We start from the raw sequence: 20,002 nt of genomic DNA, 5'->3' as shown, positions 1-20,002 counted from the left end.
CCATACCTCCCTCCCTCCCTCCTGTCTGTCTCAGCCATATAGCCATACCTCCCTCCCTCCCTCCCTCCCTCCTGTCTGTCTCAGCCATATAGCCATACCCCCCCTCCCTCCCTCCCTCCCTCCTGTCTGTCTCAGCCATATAGCCATACCTCCCTCCCTCCTGTCTGTCTCAGCCATATAGCCATACCTCCCTCCCTCCTGTCTGTCTCAGCCATATAGCCATACCTCCCTCCCTCCCTCCTGTCTGTCTCAGCCATATAGCCATACCCCCCTCCCTCCTGTCTGTCTCAGCCATATAGCCATACCTCCCTCCCTCCCTCCTGTCTGTCTCAGCCATATAGCCATACCTCCCTCCCTCCCTCCCTCCCTCCTGTCTGTCTCAGCCATATAGCCATACCCCCCTCCCTCCCTCCCTCCTGTCTGTCTCAGCCATATAGCCATACCTCCCTCCCTCCTGTCTGTCTCAGCCATATAGCCATACCTCCCTCCCTCCTGTCTGTCTCAGCCATATAGCCATACCTCCCTCCCTCCCTCCTGTCTGTCTCAGCCATATAGCCATACCCCCCTCCCTCCTGTCTGTCTCAGCCATATAGCCATACCTCCCTCCCTCCTGTCTGTCTCAGCCATATAGCCATACCCCCCTCCCTCCTGTCTGTCTCAGCCATATAGCCATACCTCCCCTCCCTCCTGTCTGTCTCAGCCATATAGCCATACCCCCTCCCTCCTGTCTGTCTCAGCCATATAGCCATACCCCCCTCCCTCCTGTCTGTCTCAGCCATATAGCCATACCTCCCTCCCTCCCTCCTGTCTGTCTCAGCCATATAGCCATACCTCCCTCCCTCCCTCCCTCCCTCCCTCCCTCCTGTCTGTCTCAGCCATATAGCCATACCTCCCTCCCTCCTGTCTGTCTCAGCCATATAGCCATACCCCCCTCCCTCCCTCCTGTCTGTCTCAGCCATATAGCCATACCCCCCTCCCTCCTGTCTGTCTCAGCCATATAGCCATACCCCCTCCCCTCCCTCCTGTCTGTCTCAGCCATATAGCCATACCTCCCTCCTCCCTCCCTCCTGTCTGTCTCAGCCATATAGCCATACCCCCCTCCCTCCTGTCTGTCTCAGCCATATAGCCATACCCCCCTCCCTCCCTCCTGTCTGTCTCAGCCATATAGCCATACCCCCCTCCCTCCCTCCTGTCTGTCTCAGCCATATAGCCATACCCCCCTCCCTCCTGTCTGTCTCAGCCATATAGCCATACCTCCCTCCCTCCCTCCTGTCTGTCTCAGCCATATAGCCATACCTCCCTCCCTCCCTCCTGTCTGTCTCAGCCATATAGCCATACCCCCCCCTCCCTCCTGTCTGTCTCAGCCATATAGCCATACCTCCCTCCCTCCCTCCCTCCTGTCTGTCTCAGCCATATAGCCATACCCCCCTCCCTCCCGTCTGTCTGTCTGTCTGTCTCAGCCACCTCCCTCCCTCCCTCCCTCCCTCCCTCCCTCCCTCCCTCCCTCCTGTCTGTCCGTCCGTCCGTCCGCCCGTCTGTCTGTCTGTCCGTCCGTCTGCCTGTCTGTCTCTCTACATGCTGAGATATCTTGACCTTGAGAGGTAGGGTAACTAGAGTTGGAGAGTGAGTCAATCGGTGGAATTTTAAAATAGTAAATAATGGCTACTTCTGAGAAAGTTTTAAACTGTCAAGAGGAGTAAAACAAGGTTGTCCACTATCGGCATATCTATTTAATATGGCCATCGAAATGTTAGCTATTAAAATTAGATCCAACAATAATATCAAGGGCCTAGAAATCCAGGGCTTAAAAACAAATGTGTCATTGTACGCTGATGATTCATGTTTTCTTTTAAATCCACAATTTGGATCCCTCCACAGCCTCATAGATTATCTAGATACTTTTTCTAATCTTTCTGGGTTACAACCAAATTACGATAAGTGTACCATATTACGTATTGGATCAATAAAAAATACAACTTTTACATTACTGTGTAGAAAATACCTGTCTGTTTGTGGAAAAATCACCCTGATTAACCCTTTAGTCATATCCCAGTTTACCTATTTGCTGATGGCCCTGCCTACACCTAGCAACCTGGCCCTGCCTACACCTAGCAACCTGGCCCTGCCTACACCTAGCAACCTGGCCCTGCCTACACCTAGCAACCTGGCCCTGCCTACACCTAGCAACCTGGCCCTGCCTACACCTAGCACCTGAATATGAATTCGGAGGGCAGAAATTATTAAATATTAAAGCATTAGACCTCTCACTAAAAGCTTCAGTCATACAAAAGTTATACTTCAATCAGAACTAGTTTTCTAGCAGATTACTAAGAATGTCTCACCCCATGTTCAAGAATGGCCTTTTTCCCTTTATTCAGATTACAACCTCTCACTTTCGGTTATTTGAAAATGAAATAATCTAAAAAACATTGCTTTTTTTTTTTTAAAACAAGCCATAGAAAGTTGGTTGCAATTTCAGTTTAATCCATCAGAAAAGACAGAACAAATATTACAACAAATATAATGGTTGAACTCAAATAAACTAATTGATAAAAACAATATTTCTGGAAAAAATCTTTGAAAAAGGTATAATCTTTATATATATGGAAATGTCTGCTCTACTCAAAATTACAACCAACTAATTGCAGCATTACCGCAAAAATGGAAGAGGCAAGTGGAAGGGGGAGAAAGTAAGGAACTTGTCTGTCGGCCCGGCATTAAAGACCAAAATTGGCTAAAGAAAACTTGGATAAATAAAAAAGTATATCAGTTTCAATTAAGGACCAAAAAACGGACAGCTGTGCTATAGATAGTTGGGAAGAGATGTTTGATGTACTGATTCCATGGCAACAGGGTTTATGAACTGATACACAAAACAACGCTGGATTCAAAACAGAATTATTGCAACCAATATAATGTTATATATATATATATACAGTGGGGAAAAAAAGTATTTAGTCAGCCACCAATTGTGCAAGTTCTCCCACTTAAAAAGATGAGAGAGGCCTGTAAATTTCATCATAGGTACACGTCAACTATGACAGACAAATTGACCCAAAAAAATCCAGAAAATCACATTGTAGGATTTTTAATGAAATCAACAGTCACACTCCAAACTCCACTATGGCCAAGACCAAAGAGCTGTCAAAGGACACCAGAAACAAAATTGTAGACCTGCACCAGGCTGGGAAGACTGAATCTGCAATAGGTAAGCAGCTTGGTTTGAAGAAATCAACTGTGGGAGCAATTATTAGGAAATGGAAGACATACAAGACCACTGATAATCTCCCTCGATCTGGGGCTCCACGCAAGATCTCACCCCGTGGGGTCAAAATGATCACAAGAACGGTGAGCAAAAATCCCAGAACCACACGGGGGGACCTAGTGAATGACCTGCAGAGAGCTGGGACCAAAGTAACAAAGCCTACCATCAGTAACACACTACGCCGCCAGGGACTCAAATCCTGCAGTGCAGACGTGTCCCCCTGCTTAAGCCAGTACATGTCCAGGCCCGTCTGAAGTTTGCTAGAGTGCATTTGGATGATCCAGAAGAGGATTGGGAGAATGTCATATGGTCAGATGAAACCAAAATAGAACTTTTTGGTAAAAACTCAACTTGTCGTGTTTGGAGGACAAAGAATGCTGAGTTGCATCCAAAGAACACCATACCTACTGTGAAGCATGGGGGTGGAAACATCATGCTTTGGGGCTGTTTTTTCTGCAAAGGGACCAGGACGACTGATCCGTGTAAAGGAAAGAATGAATGGGGCCATGTATCGTGAGATTTTGAGTGAAAACCTCCTTCCATCAGCAAGGGCATTGAAGATGAAACGTGGCTGGGTCTTTCAGCATGACAATGATCCCAAACACACCGCCCGGGCAACGAAGGAGTGGCTTCGTAAGAAGCATTTCAAGGTCCTGGAGTGGCCTAGCCAGTCTCCAGATCTCAACCCCATAGAAAATCTTTGGAGGGAGTTGAAAGTCTGTGTTGCCCAGCGACAGCCCCAAAACATCACTGCTCTAGAGGAGATCTGCATGGAGGAATGGGCCAAAATACCAGCAACAGTGTGTGAAAACCTTGTGAAGACTTACAGAAAACGTTTGACCTGTGTCATTGCCAACAACGGGTATATAACAAAGTATTGAGAAACTTTTGTTATTGACCAAATACTTATTTTCCACCATAATTTGCAAATAAATTCATTAAAAATCCTACAATGTGATTTTCTGGAAAAGAAATTCTCATTTTGTCTGTCATAGTTGACGTGTACCTATGATGAAAATTACAGGCCTCTCTCATCTTTTTAAGTGGGAGAACTTGCACAATTGGTGGCTGACTAAATATGGTACTGTCCATATGTAGCTTGTTTTTGGTCGCAGGTCCAGGAATGGCTGAAGAATTGCAACATTTACCTGGAGCTAACTCTGCAAATAGCACTGCTGGGTGATTTAAAAATTCATAGTCAATCAATCAATAATATAATAATAATCTTATCAAAATGTGTTATCTTTCATTTACAATCTGTAGAAACTATGGGAATAGAAAGGTTGAGAGCTTTTGTGAAACATCACAGCACAGTTGAAAAAATAGAAGCAGTAGAATCAGATTGAAAAAACAGATATAAATCCACCTTATGGAACAGACTGTGAAGCAACACAAACACAGGCACAGACACGCATACACACACGATAACATACGCACTATACACACACGTACACATGGATTTTGTATTGTAGATACACTACGACCAAACATAAGTGGGGAAAAAAGTATGTGGACACCTGCTCGTCGAACATCTTATTCCAAAATCATGGGCATTAATATGGAGTTGGTCCCCCCTTTGCTGCTATAACAGCCTCCACTCTTCTGGGAAGGCTTTCCACTAGATATTGGAACATTGCTGCAGGGACTTGCTTCCATTCAGCCACAAGAGCATTAGTGAGGTCGGGACCTGACGTTCGGCAATTAGGTCTGGCTCGCTGTTGGTGTTCCAATTCATCCCAAAGGTGTTCAATGGGGTTGAGGTGAAGGCTCTATGCAGGCCAGTCAAGTTCTTCCACACCGATCTCGACAAACCATTTCTGTATGGACCTCGCTGTGTGCACGGGTGCATTGTCATGCAGAAATAGGAATGTCATTGTATGCTGTAGTGTTAAGATTGCCCTTCACAGGAACTAAGTGGCCTAGCCCGAACCATGAAAAACAGCCCCAGGCCATTATTCCTGCTCCACTAATCTTTACAGTTGGCACTACGCATTCGGGCAGGTAGCGTTCTCCTGGCATCCGTTAAACTCAGATTTGTCCATCGGACTGCCAGATGGTGAAGCGTGATTCAACACTCCAGAGAACGCATTTCCACTGCTCCAAAGTCCAATGGCGGCGAGCTTTACACCACTCCAGCCGACGCTTGGCATTGTTCATGGTGATCTTAGGCTTGTGTGCAGCTGCTCGGCCATGGAAACCCATTTCATGAAGCTCCTGATTAACAGTTCTTGTTCTAACGTTGCTTCCAGAGACAGTTTGGAACTCGGTAGTGAGTGTTGCAACCGAGGACAGAAGGTTTTTACGCACTACGTGTCCCGTTCTGTGAGCTTGTGTGGCCTACCACTTCATGGCTGAGCCGTTGTTGCTCCTAGACGTTTCCATTTCCCAATAACAACACTTACAGTTGACCGGGGGCAGCTCTTGCAGGGCAGAAACTTGACGAACTGACTTGTTGGAAAGGTGGCATCCTATGACGGTGCCACGTTGAAAGTCACTGAGCTCTTCAGTAAGGCCATTCTACTGCCAATGTTGGTCTATGGAGATTGCATGGCTGTGTGCTCGATTTTATAGACCTGTCAGCAACAGGTTTGGCTGAAATAGCCGAATCAACTAATTTGTAGGGGTGTTCACATACTTTTGTATATATAGTGTACGTTTCAGGGGTTTGATGGCACATGCTGGGAGCCCAGCCAACACAGAGTTGCAATAGTCCAGATGGGAGATGACAAGTGCCTGGATTAGGACCTGTGCCGTTTCCTGTGTGAGGTAGGGTCGTACTATAGGGGTGTTGTAGAGCATGACCCTGCAGGAGCGAGTCACTGCTTTGATGTTTGCAGAGAACAACAGGATGTTGTCCAGGGTCACGCCAAGGTTCTTTGCACTTTGGGAGGGGGACACAGTGGAGTTGTCAACCGTGATGGAGAGGGCAGGCCTTCCCCGGGAGGAAGAGCAGCTCTGTCTTGTCGAGGTTGAGCTTGAGGTGGTGGGCTGACATCCAAGCTGAGATATCTGCCAAGTATGCAGAGAAGCGTGTCGCCACCTGGATGTCTGAAGGGGGGAAGGAAGAGTGTAGTTGAGTGTTATCCGCACAGCAATGATAGGAGAGACCATGTGAGGATATGACGGAGCAGAGAGAAGAGGAGAGGATCTAGAACCGAGCCCTGGGGGACACCAGTAGTGAGAGCGGTCTCGGTTGAGTGACCCATCATGAAGCCTGACTGGTTAGGGTCAAGAAGATTGTTCTGAGAGCGAGAGAGTTGGTCAGAGACAGCACGCTCAAGTGTTTTGGAAAGAAAACAAAAAAGTGATACTGGTCTGTAGTTTTTGTATTACATCAGAGGAGTCAATTGTTGGTTTCTTGAGAAGGGGAGCGACTCGGTCCATTCTGAAATCAGAGACACAGCCAGTGGTCAGGGATAAGTTGATGAGGGAAGTGAGGAATGGAAGAAGGTCTCCAGAGATGGTCTGGAGAAGGGAGGAGGGGATGGGGTCGAGTGGGCAGGTTGTCGGGCGGTCAGACCTCACTAGTCGCAGGATTTCATCTGGAGAGAGAGGGGAGAAAGAGGTCAAGTCGTAGGGTAGTTCTGTGTGAGTGGGACCAGTGGACTCAATAGGCTGAGTGAATGAGGAGCGGAAGTTGTCAACTTTGTTTAAAAGTGGTTGGAGGTGGAGGATTAAGGAGGTGGAGGATTAAGAAGGGAGGAGAAGGTGGAAAAGAGTTTCCTAGGGTTAGAGGCAGCAGCTTAACATTTAGAGTGGTAGAAAGTGGCTTTAGCAGCGGATACAGAGGAAGAGAAGGTAGAGAGGAGGGAGTGAAAGGATGGCTTTAGCAGCAGATACAGAGGAAGAGAAGGTAGAGAGGAGGGAGTGAAAGGATGGCTTTAGCAGCAGATACAGAGGAAGAGAAGGTAGAGAGGAGGGAGTGAAAGGATGGCTTTAGCAGCAGATACAGAGGAAGAGAAGGTAGAGAGGAGGGAGTGAAAGGATGGCTTTAGCAGCAGATACAGAGGAAGAGAAGGTAGAGAGGAGGGAGTGAAAGGATGGCTTTAGCAGCAGATACAGAGGAAGAGAAGGTAGAGAGGAGGGGAGTGAAAGGATGGCTTTAGCAGCAGATACAGAGGAAGAGAAGGTAGAGAGGAGGGAGTGAAAGGATGGCTTTAGCAGCAGATACAGAGGAAGAGAAGGTAGAGAGGAGGGAGTGAAAGGATGGCTTTAGCAGCAGATACAGAGGAAGAGAAGGTAGAGAGGAGGGAGGGAAAGGATGGCTTTAGCAGCAGATACAGAGGAAGAGAAGGTAGAGAGGAGGGAGGGAAAGGATGGCTTTAGCAGCAGATACAGAGGAAGAGACAGTAGAGAGGAGGGAGTGAAAGGATGGCTTTAGCAGCAGATACAGAGGAAGAGAAGGTAGAGAGGAGGGAGTGAAAGGATGGCTTTAGCAGCAGATACAGAGGAAGAGAAGGTAGAGAGGAGGGAGTGAAAGGATGGCTTTAGCAGCAGATACAGAGGAAGAGAAGGTAGAGAGGAGGGAGTGGAAGGATGGCTTTAGCAGCAGATACAGAGGAAGAGAAGGTAGAGAGGAGGGAGTGAAAGGATGGCTTTAGCAGCAGATACAGAGGAAGAGAAGGTAGAGAGGAGGGAGTGAAAGGATGGCTTTAGCAGCAGATACAGAGGAAGAGAAGGTAGAGAGGAGGGAGTGAAAGGATGGCTTTAGCAGCAGATACAGAGGAAGAGAAGGTAGAGAGGAGGGAGGAAAGGATGGCTTTAGCAGCAGATACAGAGGAAGAGAAGGTAGAGAGGAGGGAGGGAAAGGATGGCTTTAGCAGCAGATACAGAGGAAGATAAGGTAGAGAGGAGGGAGGGAAAGGATGGCTTTAGCAGCAGATACAGAGGAAGAGAAGGTAGAGAGGAGGGAGGAAAGGATGGCTTTAGCAGCAGATACAGAGGAAGAGAAGGTAGAGAGGAGGGAGTGAAAGGATGGCTTTAGCAGCAGATACAGAGGAAGAGAAGGTAGAGAGGAGGGAGTGAAAGGATGGCTTTAGCAGCAGATACAGAGGAAGAGAAGGTAGAGAGGAGGGAGTGAAAGGATGGCTTTAGCAGCAGATACAGAGGAAGGGAAGGTAGAGAGGAGGGAGTGAAAGGATGGCTTTAGCAGCAGATACAGAGGAAGAGGAGGTAGAGAGGAGGGAGTGAAAGGATGGCTTTAGCAGCAGATACAGAGGAAGGGAAGGTAGAGAGGAGGGAGGGAAAGGATGGCTTTAGCAGCAGATACAGAGGAGAGAAGGTAGAGAGGAGGGAGTGAAAGGATGGCTTTAGCAGCAGATACAGAGGAAGAGGAGGTAGAGAGGAGGGAGGGAAAGGATGGCTTTAGCAGCAGATACAGAGGAAGAGAAGGTAGAGAGGAGGGAGTGAAAGGATGGCTTTAGCAGCAGATACAGAGGAAGAGAAGGTAGAGAGGAGGGAGTGAAAGGATGGCTTTAGCAGCAGATACAGAGGAAGAGGAGGTAGAGAGGAGGGAGTGAAAGGATGGCTTTAGCAGCAGATACAGAGGAAGAGACAGTAGAGAGGAGGGAGTGACAGGATGATAGGTCCTCCGGAAGTTTAGTTTCCCTCCATTTTCGCTCAGCTGCCCTCAGCCCTGTTCTGGAAGCTCACAATGAGTCACTCAGCCCTGTTCTGGAAGCTCACAATGAGTCACTCAGCCCTGTTCTGGAAGCTCACAATGAGTCACTCAGCCCTGTTCGGTAAGCTCACAATGAGTCACTCAGCCCTGTTCTGGAAGCTCACAATGAGTCACTCAGCTGCCCGCAGCCCTGTTCTGGAAGCTCACAATGAGTCACTCAGCCCTGTTCTGTAAGCTCACAATGAGTCACTCAGCCCTGTTCTGGAAGCTCACAATGAGTCACTCAGCCCTGTTCTGTAAGCTCGCAATGAGTCACTCAGCCCTGTTCTGTAAGCTCGCAATGAGTCACTCAGCCCTGTTCTGTAAGCTCACAATGAGTCACTCAGCCCTGTTCTGTAAGCTCGCAATGAGTCACTCAGCCCTGTTCTGTAAGCTCGCAATGAGTCACTCAGCCCTGTTCTGTAAGCTCGCAATGAGTCACTCAGCCCTGTTCTGTAAGCTCACAATGAGTCACTCAGCCCTGTTCTGTAAGCTCGCAATGAGTCACTCAGCCACGGAGCAGGAGGGGAGGGCGGAGCCGGCCGGGAGTAAATGGGACAGTGAGAGTCATAGGATGCGGAAATGGAGGAGACTAGGGTCGATGAGGCAGAGTCAGGAGACAGGAGGGAGAAGGATTTAACAGAAGGGAGATATGATAGGATAGAAGAGGAGAGAGTAGTGGGAGACAGAGAGCGAAGATTGCGACGGGCCATGACCATCTGTGTTGGGGCTGAGTGGTTAGGGTTGGAGGAAAGGGAGACAGAAAAGGAAACAAAGTAGTGATCAGAGACCTGGAGGGGGGTTGCAGTGAGATTAGCAGGCGAGCAGCCTCTAGTAAAGATGAGGTCAAGCATATTGCCTGCCTTGTGAGTGGGATGGGATTGGGAAAGGGTGACGTCAAAAGAGGCAAGGAGGGGAAAGAAAGAGTTGGAAAGAAATGAATTGAAGGCAGACATCGAGAGGTTGAAGTCGCCAAGTACAAAGAGCGGTGAGTCATCGTCAGGAAATGAGCTTATTAAGGTGTCAAGCTCATTGAGGAACTCTCTAAGGGCACCTGGTGGATAAGTGACAGCATGGAATCCAAATGAGGAGAGACAGGTGAGAGAGGGAGAAAAGAGAAAATCTCCACTTAGGAGAAATGAGCAGCCCTGTGCCACCACCACGATGACCAGATGCTCTCGGACTATGAGTGAAAACGTAGTCAGATGAAGAGAGCAGCTGGAGTCGCAGTGTTCTCTGGAGTGATCCATGTCTCCATCAGGGCAGCATAAGCTGAGATGAACTTTGCCTTCCTGACCGCAGATTGGCAGTTCTAAACGCTGCCAGAGACCAGGGATTCCACATGGGTTGTGCACGCAGGGTACACTACATTAGAAGGGTTGCAGCCAAGGGGTGGGGAGCGTCTGTAAAGCCTACAGGGAGAGGAGCAGCCAAGGGGTGGGGAGCGTCTGTAAAGCCTACAGGGAGAGGAGCAGCCAAGGGGTGGGGAGCGTCTGTAAAGCCTACAGGGAGAGGAGCAGCCAAGGGGTGGGGAGCGTCTGTAAAGCCTACAGGGAGAGGAGCAGCCAAGGGGTGGGGAGCGTCTGTAAAGCCTACAGGGAGAGGAGCAGCCAAGGGGTGGGGAGCGTCTGTAAAGCCTACAGGGAGAGGAGCAGCCAAGGGGTGGGGAGCGTCTGTAAAGCCTACAGGGAGAGGAGCAGCCAAGGGGTGGGGAGCGTCTGTAAAGCGTACAGGGAGAGGAGCAGCCAAGGGGTGGGGAGCGTCTGTAAAGCCTACAGGGAGAGGAGCAGCCAAGGGGTGGGGAGCGTCTATAAAGCCTACAGGGAGAGGAGCGAACTGGGATGGAAAGCACAGACACACAATGCACACAATAATGCGACGATTGTGGACAGTCAGATTAATATAATAGCTTGATTAAAACGTTTACATGCTTTTCAAGAATGATTTCCCTAACAATCCTGTTTACATGGACACATCTGAAATTCAGGCTAACTGATGGCACCCTGATAAGAGCAGAAAATCGGCAATCAAAATAAACGTTCTACCACAGCGACCATGTTATTTTTGGGAAGCATATTTGATTCTGATATAATGTTTGTATGTAAAAACTACTTCTAAGATGAATACATTTAGTTGTTCCGACCTCGCTTCACTGGCGCTAAAGAGGGAGGCTCGCTGGGCTGGTGCTAGCACATGCACAGATCAAACACATCGCTGGAACGCCGATTAAAGGTCTTTACACATGTCCTAATATTTCAACAGATTGCTCAGGAAACCAGGTGTTTTAATAGGTGTATGCTTCCTTCGATTTTGACCTTACGCTGATTAAGATAAGCATTTTGACTATTGCATAATCTGCCTACTGCCATAATCAGTTTAATATATAATTATTACTGTGCATTTAAACATACTCAGTGTTGCCAAAGCTACAAAAGAGCAAAATCAGATGATGTGTAAATAACTAGGTAAGATCCTCCGTGAGAGAGTGGTGTGAAGCCCTCGATACTCAGTGAGAGAGTGGTGTGAAGCCCTCGATCCTCCGTGAGAGAGTGGTGTGAAGCCCTCGATCCTCAGTGAGAGAGTGGTGTGAAGCCCTCGATCCTCCGTGAGAGAGTGGTGTGAAGCCCTCGATCCTCAGTGAGAGAGTGGTGTGGAGCCCTCGATCCTCAGTGAGAGAGTGGTGTGGAGCCCTCGATACTCAGTGAGAGAGTGGTGTGAAGCCCTCGATCCTCCGTGAGAGAGTGGTGTGGAGCCCTCGATCCTCAGTGAGAGAGTGGTGTGGAGCCCTCGATACTCAGTGAGAGAGTGGTGTGAAGCCCTCGATCCTCCGTGAGAGAGTGGTGTGGAGCCCTCGATCCTCCGTGAGAGAGTGGTGTGAAGCCCTCGATCCTCCGTGAGAGAGTGGTGTGAAGCCCTCGATCCTCAGTGAGAGAGTGGTGTGAAGCCCTCGATCCTCCGTGAGAGAGTGGTGTGAAGCCCTCGATCCTCCGTGAGAGAGTGGTGTGGAGCCCTCGATCCTCCGTGAGAGAGTGGTGTGGAGCCCTCGATCCTCCGTGAGAGAGTGGTGTGGAGCCCTCGATCCTCCGTGAGAGAGTGGTGTGAAGCCCTCGATCCTCCGTGAGAGAGTGGTGTGAAGCCCTCGATCCTCCGTGAGAGAGTGGTGTGGAGCCCTCGATCCTCCGTGAGAGAGTGGTGTGGAGCCCTCGATCCTCCGTGAGAGAGTGGTGTGGAGCCCTCGATCCTCAGTGAGAGAGTGGTGTGAAGCCCTCGATCCTCCGTGAGAGAGTGGTGTGGAGCCCTCGATCCTCCGTGAGAGAGTGGTGTGAAGCCCTCGATCCTCAGTGAGAGAGTGGTGTGAAGCCCTCGATCCTCAGTGAGAGAGTGGTGTGAAGCCCTCGATCCTCCGTGAGAGAGTGGTGTGAAGCCCTCGATCCTCCGTGAGAGAGTGGTGTGGAGCCCTCGATCCTCCGTGAGAGAGTGGTGTGAAGCCCTCGATACTCAGTGAGAGAGTGGTGTGAAGCCCTCGATCCTCCGTGAGAGAGTGGTGTGAAGCCCTCGATCCTCAGTGAGAGAGTGGTGTGAAGCCCTCGATCCTCAGTGAGAGAGTGGTGTGAAGCCCTCGATCCTCAGTGAGAGAGTGGTGTGAAGCCCTCGATCCTCCGTGAGAGAGTGGTGTGAAGCCCTCGATCCTCCGTGAGAGAGTGGTGTGAAGCCCTCGATCCTCCGTGAGAGAGTGGTGTGAAGCCCTCGATCCTCCGTGAGAGAGTGGTGTGAAGCCCTCGATCCTCCGTGAGAGAGTGGTGTGGAGCCCTCGATCCTCCGTGAGAGAGTGGTGTGAAGCCCTCGATCCTCCGTGAGAGAGTGGTGTGGAGCCCTCGATCCTCAGTGAGAGAGTGGTGTGAAGCCCTTGATCCTCCGTGAGAGAGTGGTGTGAAGCCCTCCTCTCACTCCTTCCTCCAGGAACTCGGCAGAACAGTCATCTTTTCTGTGACGGTCTTAGTTTTGATGACGAGACCGCCACTGATACTGATTATCAAAATCACAACAGTCACAAATTGCCCCTTAATCCTGGTTGATGTGTCAACAATAATCTGCAAGTTATGAGCAGTCAGCAGTTCACACACCAATCAGGCCACTGGGAAGACAGGCAGTATTTAAAGTAGACGGCCCTAACTAGCTAGACAACACTAGACCACAGATGAAGACAAAAAATATATTGATCACTGCTGGAGATATCAGTCCTCTAGCTATAGAATGAAGCAAAAAAACTGCTGCAAACAATTGACTACCTTCATGGGCACCTGTACTATGGATGTAAGTCGCTCTGGATAAGAGCGTCTGCTAAATGACTAAAATGTAATGTAAATGGATGTACAGCTATATAGATGGTCTGTGTATAGACCCTAAAACATTTGGTATAAATATTAGTTCAGAACAGTGATTTTAATTGCTTCCAATGGTTAATCATTAATCCCCAAGAAATCGCTAAAAATTACACCTGTCAAACTGCTACTATGGAATGAAAGTCCTGCTTCAGTACTACTGGAGGACGACTACATTACTACTGGAGGACGACTACATTACTACTGGAGGACGACTACATTACTACTGGAGGACGACTACATTACTACTGGAGGACGACTACATTACTACTGGAGGATGACTACATTACTACTGGAGGATGACTACATTACTACTGGAGGATGACTACATTACTACTGGAGGATGACTACATTACTACTGGAGGACGACTACATTACTACTGGAGGATGACTACATTACTACTGGAGGATGACTACATTACTACTGGAGGATGACTACATTACTACTGGAGGATGACTACATTACTACTGGAGGATGACTACATTACTACTGGAGGACGACTACATTACTACTGGAGGACGACTACATTACTACTGGAGGATGACTACATTACTACTGGAGGACGACTACATTACTACTGGAGGACGACTACATTACTACTGGAGGACGACTACATTACTACTGGAGGACGACTACATTACTACTGGAGGACGACTACATTACTACTGGAGGATGACTACATTACTACTGGAGGACGACTACATTACTACTGGAGGACGACTACATTACTACTGGAGGACGACTACATTACTACTGGAGAATGACTACATTACTACTGGAGGATGACTACATTACTACTGGAGGATGACTACATTACTACTGGAGGATGACTACATTACTACTCCACATTGAACCACAACCAGAGGATGACTACATTACTACTCCACATTGAACCACAGCCAGAGGATGACTACATTACTACTCCACATTGAACCACAGCCAGAGGATGACTACATTACTACTCCACATTGAACAACAGCCAGAGGATGACTACATTACTACTCCACATTGAACCACAGCCAGAGGATGACTACATTACTACTCCACATTGAACAACAGCCAGAGGATGACTACATTACTACTCCACATTGAACCACAGCCAGAGGATGACTACATTACTACTCCACATTGAACCACAGCCAGAGGATGACTACATTACTACTCCACATTGAACCACAGCCAGAGGATGACTACATTACTACTCCACAGCCAGAGGATGACTACATTACTACTCCACATTGAACCACAACCAGAGGATGACTACATTACTACTCCACATTGAACCACAGCCAGAGGATGACTACATTACTACTCCACATTGAACCACAACCAGAGGATGACTACATTACTACTCCATATTGAACCACAGCCAGAGGATGACTACATTACTACTCCACATTGAACCACAGCCAGAGGATGACTACATTACTACTCCACATTGAACAACAGCCAGAGGATGACTACATTACTACTCCACATTGAACCACAGCCAGAGGATGACTACATTACTACTCCACATTGAACCACAGCCAGAGGATGACTACATTACTACTCCACATTGAACCACAACCAGAGGATGACTACATTACTACTCCACATTGAACCACAGCCAGAGGATGACTACATTACTACTCCACATTGAACCACAACCAGAGGATGACTACATTACTACTCCACATTGAACCACAGCCAGAGGATGACTACATTACTACTCCACATTGAACCACAACCAGAGGATGACTACATTACTACTCCACATTGAACCACAGCCAGAGGATGACTACATTACTACTCCACATTGAACCACAGCCAGAGGATGACTACATTACTACTCCACATTGAACCACAGCCAGAGGATGACTACATTACTACTCCACATTGAACCACAGCCAGAGGATGACTACATTACTACTCCACATTGAACCACAGCCAGAGGATGACTACATTACTACTCCACATTGAACCACAGCCAGAGGATGACTACATTACTACTCCACATTGAACCACAGCCAGAGGATGACTACATTACTACTCCACATTGAACCACAGCCAGAGGATGACTACATTACTACTCCACATTGAACCACAGCCAGAGGATGACTACATTACTACTCCACATTGAACCTAGAACTTGGCAATATGGCCCAAATATCATCTGACAAATATTTTAGTTCTACATTTGCTTTATGAGTAGTGCATGACCCTAGGATGGCAACACAAATTCTAAGTGGGTCTTTCTCCATTCTCCGTACGCATTTGTTGCATGGGAAATATAAGGAAAGATATTACTGCCGCCAACACAGGGCTGTAAACAACCCTTTACTGAATAGCGTGGTAGGCTATCCTTTGGCGGCTTCTGCTGTGTGGTAGGCTATCCTTTGGCGGCTTCTGCTGCGTTGTCCCATTCCCCAGGGTTATTCAACTCCCTACCACTAGGGGGTTATGGAGATTAAGCCTTAGATTATGGCATACCATGAGCCACTGTTTCTATGTTTTGGTTAATCTTTATAAATAGTTAATATGTTCCAGCCTACCCTGAGCCACTGTTTCTCTGTCAGGGCATCACTGTAGTCAACGTCGCCTCTCCTGCGTGATCCTCGGCCGAAGATCTTCTCCTCCTCTTCCTCACAGGTGAGCCGCTCCACCTCCGCGTCATCCTTGACGATCCAAGATGGCAGCTCATCCTCCTCCATCAGACGCGGCTTCCTTTTGGGGTTCCTGGCGTCCTCCCGCCGCCGGTCCAGGTCCATACTCTAGAGGAAACAACAACACTTTACCCTAACCCTAACTCTAAAGAGGAAACAACAACACTTTATTAGGTTATAACCCCAACCTTTACCCAACCTTTACCCAACCTTTACCCCAACCTTTACCCAACCTTTACCCCAACCTTTACCCAACCTTTACCCCAACCTTTACCCTAACCTTTACCCCAACCCTAACCTTTACCCCAATCCCAACCCTAACCTTTACCCTAACCTTAACCTTTACCTTTACCCTAACCTTAAACTTTACCTTTACCCTAACCTTTACCCAACCTTTACCCCAACCTTTACCCCAACCTTTACCCCAACCCTAACCTTTACCCCAATCCCAACCCTAACCTTTACCCTAACCTTAACCTTTACCTTTACCCTAACCTTAAACTTTACCTTTACCCTAACCTTAAACTTTACCTTTACCCTAACCTTTAACTTTACCCTAACCTTAAACTTTACCCTAACCTTTACCCTAACCTTAAACTTTACCCTAACCTTAAACTTTACCCTAACCTTTACCCTAACCTTAAACTTTACCTTTACCCTAACCTTTAACATTTAACATAACCTTAAAGTTTACCTTAAACTTTACCTTTAACCAACCTTTAACCTAACCTTTACCCTAACCTTTACCCTAACCTTAAACTTTACCTTTACCCTAACCTTTACCCTAATCTTTAACCTAACCTTTAACCTTTAACCTAACCTTTACCCTAATCTTTAACCTAATCTTTAACCTTTAACCTAACCTTTACCCTAACCTTTAACCTAACCTTTACCCTAACCTATACCCTAACCTTTACCCTAACCTTAAACTTTACCTTTACCCAACCTTTAACCTAACCTTTACCCTAACCTTTACCCTAACCTTAAACTTTACCCTAACCTTTACCCTAATTTTAACCTAACCTTTAACCTTTAACCTAACCTTTACCCTAACCCTAACCTTTACCCAAACCTTAAACTTTACCTTTACCCTAACCTTTACCCTAATCTTTAACCTAACCTTTAACCTTTACCCTAACCTTTAACCTAATCTTGAACCTAACCTTTACCGAACCTTTAACCTAACCTTTACCCTAACTTTTAACCTAACCTTTACCGAACATTTAACCTAACCTTTAACCTAACCTTTACCGAACATTTAACCTAACCTTTACCCTAACCTTTACCCTAACCTTAAACTTTACCTTTACCCAACCTTTAACCCAACCTTTAACCTAACCTTTACCCTAACCTTAAACTTTACCTTTACCCAACCTTTAACCAAACCTTTACCTTAACCTTTACCCTAACCTTTACCCTAACCTTTAACCTTTACCCTAACCTTTAACCTTTACCCTAACCTTTAATCCAACCTTTAACCTAACATTTAACCTAACCTTTACCCTATTGTGGTCTTATTGTGTCAGTATTCAAACTCAATAATATATATAAATGTCTAAAAAGCACCAGACCAATGGCTACTGTTAATGTAACGTGCTTCTCACCATGAACAACTCAAACTCATCCTCGTTACGGGCGATCATCTGGTTCAGAGTCTCATCATCAGGCACCTCATCTTCCTCCTACAGACACACAGTACAGACAGACATCAGCCACTACAGACACACAGTACAGACAGACATCAGACACTACAGAGAGACATCATGTGGTCCTCTGTAGCTCAATTGGTAGAGCATGGCGCTTGTAACGCCAGGGTAGTGGGTTCGATCCCCGGGACCACCCATACGTAAAAATGTATGCACACATGACTGTAAGTCGCTTTGGATAAAAGCGTCTGCTAAATGGCATATAATTACAATATAATTACAAATGTATACTGTATCTGTATTGTACTCTGTATTGTATTCTGTACCTGTATTGTATGCTGTATCTGTATTGTATTGTATGCTGTACCTGTATTGTATGCTGTATCTGTATTGTATTGTATTCTATGCTGTACACTGTACCTGTATTGTATGATGTATGCTGTATCTGTATTGTATGCTGTACCTGTATTGTATTGTACACTGTATCTGTATTGTACGCTGTACCTGTATTGTATTGTACACTGTATTGTATGCTGTATCTGTATTGTATTGTATGCTGTACCTGTATTGTATGCTGTACCTGTATTGTATTGTATGCTGTACCTGTATTGTATTGTATGCTGTACCTGTATTGTATTGTATGCTGTATCTATATTGTATTGTATTCTGTATCTGTATTGTATGCTGTTGACATCGATCCCTCCGATGTCAACAACTACAGACCAGTATCCCTTCTTTCTTTTCTCTCCAAAACTCTTGAGCGTGCCGTCTTTAGCCAACTCTCTTGCTATCTCTCTCAGAATGACCTTCTTGATCCAAACCAGTCATGTTTCAAGACTGGTCATTCAACTGAGACTGCTCTTCTCTGTGTCAAGGAGGCTCTCCGCACTGCTAAAGCTAACTCTCTCTCCTCTGCTCTTGTCCTTCTAGACCTGTCTGCTGCCTTTGATACAGTGAACCATCAGATCCTCCTCTCCACCCTCTCCGAGCTGGTCATCTCCGGCACGGCTCACTCTTGGATTGCGTCCTACCTGACTGGTCGCTCCTACCAAGTGGCGTGGCGAGAATCTGTCTCCGCACTACGTGCTCTCACTACTGGTGTCCCACAGGGCTCAGTTCTAGGCCCTCTCCTATTCTCGCTATACACCAAGTCACTTGGCTCTGTCATATCCTCACATGGCCTCTCCTATCATTGCTACGCAGACGACACACAACTAATCTTCTCCTTTCCCCCTTCTGATAACCAGGTGGCGAATCGCATCTCTGCATGTCTGGCAGACATATGGATGACGGATCACCACCTCAAGCTGAACCTCGGCAAGACGGAGCTGCTCTTCCTCCCGGGAAAGGACTGCCCGTTCCATGATCTCACCATCACGGTTGACAACTCCGTTGTGTCCTCCTCCCAGAGTGCGAAGAGCCTTGGCGTGACCCTGGACAACACCCTGTCGTTCTCCGCTAACATCAAGGCGGTGACCCGATCCTGTAGGTTCATGCTCTACAACATTCGGAGAGTACGACCCTGCCTTACACAGGAAGCGGCACAGGTCCTAATCCAGGCACTTGTCATCTCCCGTCTGGATTACTGCAACTCGCTGTTGGCTGGGCTCCCTGCCTGTGCCATTAAACCCCTACAACTCATCCAGAATGCCGCAGCCCGTCTGGTGTTCAACCTTCCCAAGTTCTCTCACGTCACCCCGCTCCTCCGCACACTCCACTGGCTTCCAGTTGAAGCTCGCATCCGTTACAAGACCATGGTGCTTGCCTATGGACCTGTGAGGGGAACGGCACCTCCGTACCTTCAGGCTCTGATCAGTCCCTACACCCAGGCGAGGGCATTGCGTTCATCCACCTCTGGCCTGCTGGCCCCCCTACCTCTGCGGAAGCACAGTTCCCGCTCAGCCCAGTCAAAACTGTTCGCTGCTCTGGCACCCCAATGGTGGAACAAGCTCCCTCACGACGCCAGGACAGCGGAGTCACTCACCACCTTCCGGAGACACTTGAAACCCCACCTCTTTAAGGAATACCTGGTACCTGGGATAGGATAAAGTAATCCTTCTACCCCCCCTTACCCCACCCCAAAGAAATAAAAAAACATATTGTAAAGTGGTTATCCCACTGGCTATAAAGTGAATGCACCAATTTGTAAGTTGCTCTGGATGACGTAAATGACGTAAATGTAAATGTATCTGTATTGTATGCTGTACCTGTATTGTATTGTACACTGTACCTGTATTGTATGCTGTATCTGTATCTGTATTGTACACTGTACCTGTATTGTATGCTGTATCTGTATTGTATTGTATGCTGTACCTGTATTGTATGCTGTATCTGTATTGTATTGTATGCTGTACCTGTATTGTATGCTGTACCTGTATTGTATTCTGTATCTGTATTGTATTGT

The 20,002-nt window shown here is 47.4% G+C and overlaps 1 protein-coding gene across 5 annotated transcripts in view; it reads right to left on the bottom strand.

The window, feature by feature from the left end:
- Positions 1 to 20,002, bottom strand: part of smarca2 (SWI/SNF related, matrix associated, actin dependent regulator of chromatin, subfamily a, member 2) — a 214,144-nt gene that overhangs the window by 85,776 nt on the left and 108,366 nt on the right. For all 5 annotated transcript variants that reach the window (XM_041869484.2, XM_041869486.2, XM_041869487.2 and 2 more), the window contains 2 exons: positions 17,557 to 17,634; positions 15,842 to 16,060 (listed from right to left, as the gene is read on the bottom strand). In XM_041869484.2, coding sequence (XP_041725418.1) covers positions 15,842 to 16,060; positions 17,557 to 17,634 — 297 coding nt within the window. The remainder of the gene's footprint in view (positions 1 to 15,841; positions 16,061 to 17,556; positions 17,635 to 20,002) is intronic.

Source organism: Coregonus clupeaformis, unplaced genomic scaffold (assembly GCF_020615455.1).
Source record: "Coregonus clupeaformis isolate EN_2021a unplaced genomic scaffold, ASM2061545v1 scaf0167, whole genome shotgun sequence".
In the NCBI taxonomy this organism is placed as follows: Eukaryota; Metazoa; Chordata; class Actinopteri; order Salmoniformes; family Salmonidae; genus Coregonus; species Coregonus clupeaformis.
This window is presented reverse-complemented; position numbering and strand designations above follow the sequence as displayed.